Source organism: Salvelinus sp. IW2-2015, unplaced genomic scaffold (assembly GCF_002910315.2).
Source record: "Salvelinus sp. IW2-2015 unplaced genomic scaffold, ASM291031v2 Un_scaffold2944, whole genome shotgun sequence".
NCBI classification, from domain to species: domain Eukaryota; kingdom Metazoa; phylum Chordata; class Actinopteri; order Salmoniformes; family Salmonidae; genus Salvelinus; species Salvelinus sp. IW2-2015.
In genome coordinates this window covers 45,414-50,908 of record NW_019944239.1, presented here as the reverse complement: position 1 = coordinate 50,908, position 5,495 = coordinate 45,414, and the positions used below count along the sequence as shown (strand labels likewise).

Here is a 5,495-nt window from a genome sequence, read left to right as displayed (position 1 = left end):
TTACTTAACAATTATTTCTTTAAAAATATTACAACCATTTGAGAATGCAAAGAAATGTCATACTTTACAGCTCTGTATATCAGCCAATGGGAATAAAAACCTCCAGACTACAGGCTCATACAACTGATATCCTGAAAGTTCATCACAAGAAACACCAAAAAGCAACTAGCAGCACCATATCTGTTTGTTGAAGGCACATAGACCTATATGGATGGTGCGACTATCTATAGGAAGTCAATACTGCAAGTCATAACTAGCACATGGAACTTGAGCAAGACAATGACTATGCCAGGATGACAGCCACAATATAAACTACAAAATATGCCACATGCTAACAATAACAGTTTGCTATACAGTCAGCATAGCGTATTGCTTGTTTGCAGGCTCTATCTTTGTGTTCAGCTGTTAGGGTTAAAGCTGACTCTGTCACTAAAAATCGATCAGCTAAATGTGAGATACTGTGCAGGTAGTCTGTAACTATCTATCTTCCTTATTGAATCACAGATTTTCTTCTATAATACACAAATATACAATTTTGCAAATTAATCTACACAATTTTCTAGTACAGTTACAATATATAAATATACATTTCCCAATATTAAAAAAACAAACAAATGCAGATATACCTTTGAAGACAACTTGAAATGAAATGCCTCAATTTGACTTGCTATGACAGGAATTCACCATTTCAAAGTAAAAATGAATGAATCCTCAAAACCTTTAAAAATGACACCATAAAATTATGTCATTTTAATCATGTCAAAAATCACTAAAGGTTTCAAAGTTTGTTTCAAAAACGTTTTCATATCATGACAGCACCAGAAGAATAACAGTTAAAAAAATTTATTAGTTAGATGAATACAACATGAATGGTATTAATGCTCTTTAAAACAATTAGTGTCAAGCAGTAATTTGAGAGAAGTAAATGAAAAGTGAGTGTGCTTCTAGTACCACCATATATGGTAGTCATACTCAACCACTGGAATCATGCAATGTCCCTCACTGCACCACATCCCCATCCAGAATGGATAAACAATTACACACTCCTAATGTATGTATGCAAAGCAATCTAATACGGACTTTGTTGTTTTTTGTTAAGATAGTATGTTTTAGTAAATCCTTGCAATGACCACCACGAACCATTTTGAATCATATGCCATTTATGGCATGAATCGTGACCAAATAGGAAGAGAGGTCTTCTACGCAAGGCCCAAGGGACTGGATCATGGGGAGGGATGGTTTGGAGAGACCATGGCAAAGTCCCAATTATTCATATTGAGGCTAAATGTGCACTTTCACACTCCCCGTCATGGATTTAAAAGCAGAGTGGTAATTATTGACTGGAGGGAGTTTCCACCATTGTTAAATCCATGCGAGAAAGTGAATTGGACTCCCGCCGAGAGGGAGAAGCGTTGGGCCAGAGTTAGGGTCAAGTTGCTCATCCTCCATGTGAAGGCTGCTGGGGGGACAGCAGGAGGGGCTGGGCTGACAGTTGGTACTCTGACATCTTCAGCTCTCTGATGACCCATGTGGAGCAAAGGAGGCATGGATCCCAATTAAACAAAGGATCTCTTAGCTCCGTTGAAATCAAATCTAGAACAATTGGTGACTTGATGCATACAATCTTGGCTGTCAATTTGCATGATAAACAGAGTATATAACCTGCCAGCAGATTTTTAAGGCAACTGTGCCTGAATTGACAAGATTACGAGGAAGTCGGTTTCTTGAAGCACGAACAGGTATAAAAGACAGACAGGAGAAGCCCTACATACCCACATTTATTCCTCCAGCACCAATAGAGCAGAGCATCAGGACCATAGAGCTGCCATAGCATGGCCATAAAGACAGGGCAGGGAGTAAGAAACAGAGAAGAACAAAACAGCACACAAGTTAGATGCAAAGACTGGGGGACTGACGCAATGGGAGAATAAGGAGAAAAAGAGCCAAAAGTGTTATACGTGCAAGTGAAAAATGTATGTAACTAATTGCGTGTTAGCGCATTAAGAGACAGTGCTTCTGTATTTGGCGAACTAAGTAAAGTATTTTTCAAGTTCCCGTATTTGTTGTGTTAATGTTGTAGTTTCATGCTGTTGTTTCTTCTCTAATGGCAGAACTAGACGCAAGAAATCCCTAGTTTGGACTGTTTTCTGGAAGCTGTGCAGCGCCATTTTCCCTAATTACCCCCACATGGGCCAGCCCCTAGCAATTAAAGTGTCAAGGCCAATGACTCACGCTTTAAGGGAAGATCAGAACAGCTATGCAACACGCACACAGTAGACCGAGAGAGGACATGACTCACATATCTGTAACATACTATGACAGAGTATGCAATTTTCTGGGGCACTTGGCTCATGGGTCGCTACTTTTCAGAACTTACTGGCTGAAAAATGTATACAAAGAAACCAGAGAATATCTTTATATATGCCAGACAACATTTACACAATCATGCACACGGCACAGATAAGCGCCGCGGCGCGGGCCCTTGTGTTATTATTAGGTTACCTGCAGAGACAGGTCCCTGCCGTCACTCTCTTTCTTGGTCAGCTGCTTGTTCAGCGTGCTTAGTGCCGATGAAGATCTCTCCATTCGCTCCAGAGTGCAAGCCTGCCTCTGACCACCTGCACGACAGAGGAGAGACAAGTCACAACAGACCATAAATGGTCCTTACACTGGTTGCAATGTACACCTGTAGGTATTTCAATCATTATTTGGAGGGGTCCACCTAGCCGAAGCTTATGTAGACTGACCGCTAAGCTACGTGCTTCAGAGCATGAGCAGAACTCACCATCATCTGGGGAGATGGACTCCGTACATCCTCGGCTGCAGTGCCTCGGTGGGAGCTGGGCCTCTGGAGAGCAGTGGTGTGAGGCTGGCTCCGCACTCAGACACTTCTCCTCCATCCTGCGAGCTCCTGGATGGAGTGATGAGGCGATCCTCAGAGTCTGCGGGGTCAAAACACTACAATGACTGGTGACATTGATAAACAAAAAACACTTTTAGCAACCGAAGCGTGAAAGCTTTATAAATAAACAGACTGCACTCTGTACTGTTGTCTAAAAGTTTATTTTTGCTGCAGGTTGGCAAGGCTCAGCACTGTCAACGGATGGATGCCAAGGACAGCGCCGCTAATCAGTTTTGTAGCATGGTGCTGCGATACAGGAGAAACCTCTAGCAGCAGCTCACCACAACAATGCGGACACTCTTATATTCTGACCCTGGGGCCACTGTACACAAACGTGATAGTAATGCAATCCAGAGTCAAACCAATGTCAACAAGCAAATCCATGCCTGGCCAGTTAATCTGGTCAGGGCTATTAATCCATACTAAAACTAAAAATTCAAAATGGTAATTGCTCCAAGTTAGGAGATGTTCAAATGCATAATGTAATGTGGGAAAAATTACTGTAGCAGCGCACCTGGACTGAGAGAGCAAAGCACTTGACTTAGCCCACTTCAGTGTTCTCCCCCTTTTCCTAAATGTGCCCTCGGGTTACCCCTACCATCAAAATTTCAAAGCGATTGGATGGTTTAAATATTCGCTGAGGGAGTGTCGCGACCATCGTTCCGCTACACCTGTCCCCATTTTAAATATCAATGAGAGGATGTAGGTACGAGTGCAGCAGTTCAAGAGATGGTCCAATCTAGATTGGAGGAGAAAGTGAACTGGCTTGTTACTAGACCCTTTGTGTCCCAGATTACCTGTCAGTTGACCTTGCTGACTGTTACCCTTCGGCACAAAACCCCGTCACCGGAGTGTCTGGGAGGCCCAGGCGCCGACGCACTCCCCTACCAGCTCCCAGTAGAGAATTAATATCGACGTAGAGGGGGGGGGGGATGGAGACACAGAGTGCAGGCGCTGTCAGGGCCTCCGAGCAGAGAGATGGCTCAAATGCCTGGGGGAAGCGAGTCCTGAGCTGCTGGATAGATGCAAGCACAAGAAAGACCTGCTCATATTCTTCACTAGTCATTCCACAGCCATTTATTAAAGGCTTTTTGTAATATGCAATCGTGATGGAGTTGTAGTTTCGTTAAATACAAGTAGAAAAAAAACAATCCTTGACACAAAATGATGCAATGGTTAATTAACAAACAAATGCCTGGTCGTATTGGCGCCGAACGGAGTGCTCATCAGGTCCATCGGTCTGAGCGCATGTACAGGGCTGAACGACCAGAGACAGCGGGCCACTTCTTCCTCTACAGCTCTGATCTGCAGGCAAGCTCGGGAGGCTGGGGAGAAGAGCAGACCAAAACACTGATTACACTACACACTGTCAAATGGACTGCATTCTTCCACTAAAGATGGCAACTTTAGCAGCATTTTCCTTAATCTCCTTATTTGAATCCACAGATTTTCTTCTATAATACACAAATATACAATTTTGCAAATTAATCTACACAATTTTCTAGTACAGGTACAATATATAAGATATCACATAATTCAGTATAAAAACAAACAAATGCAGATATTTACCRTTGAAGACAACTTGAAATKAAATGCCTCAATTTGACTTGCTATGACAGGGGAATTCACCATTTCAAAGTAAAATGAATGAATCCTCAAAACCTTTAAAAATGACACCATTAAATTATGTCATGTTTAATCATGTCAAAAATCACTGAAATGTTTCAAAGTTTGTTTTCAAAAACGTTTCATATCATACAAGCACCAAGAAATAACAGTTAAAAAAAGTTATTAGTTTAGATGAATACAACATGAATGGTATTAATGCTCTTTAAAACAATTAGTGTCAAGCAGTAATTTGAGTAGAGTAAACTGAAAGTGAGTGTGCTTCTAGTACCACCATATGATGGTAGTCATACTCAACCACTGGAATCATGCAATGTCCGCCACTGCACCACATCCCCATCCAGAATGGATAAACAATTACACACTCCTAAATGTATGTATGCAAAGCAATCTAATTACGGACTTGTTGTTTTTTTGTTAAGGTATAGTATGGTTTTAGTAAATCCTTGCAATGACCACCACAAACACATTTTGAATCAATGCCAGTTATGGCATGAATCGGTGACCAAAGTAGGAGAGTGGTCTTCTACAAGGCCCAAGGGGACTGGATCATGGGGGAGGGATGGGTTTGGGAGGAGACCATGGCWAAGTCCCAATTATTCATATTGTAGGCTAAATGTGCACTTTCACACTCCCCGTCATGGATTTAAAAGCATTGGATTGGTGTAATTATTGACTGGAGGGAGTTYCCACCATTGTTAAATCCATGCGAGAAAGTGAATTGGGACTCCGCCAGAGAGGGAGAAGCGTTGGGCCCAGAGGTTAGGGGTCAAGTTGCTCATCCTCCATGTGAAGGCTGCTGGGGGGACACAGGAGGGGCTGGCTGGAGCAGTTGGTACTCTGACTCTTCAGGCTCTCTGATGACCCTGTGGACAYAAGGAGCATGATCCAATTAAACAAGAGGATCTCTTACTCCGGTGAAATCAAATCTAAACAATTGGATACTTATCAATACAATCTTGCTGTC

At 42.3% G+C, this 5,495-nt stretch overlaps 1 protein-coding gene across 1 annotated transcript in view; it reads right to left on the bottom strand.

Moving 5' to 3' along the window:
• Nucleotides 1–5,195: 5,195 nt before the first annotated feature.
• Nucleotides 5,196–5,495, bottom strand: part of LOC111981146 (E3 ubiquitin-protein ligase MGRN1) — an 8,777-nt gene continuing 8,477 nt past the window's right edge. Inside the window, exon 16 of the mRNA XM_024142082.2 lies at nt 5,196–5,394. Within this exon, the coding sequence (XP_023997850.1) occupies nt 5,291–5,394 (104 nt within the window). The 3' untranslated portion in view covers nt 5,196–5,290. The remainder of the gene's footprint in view (nt 5,395–5,495) is intronic.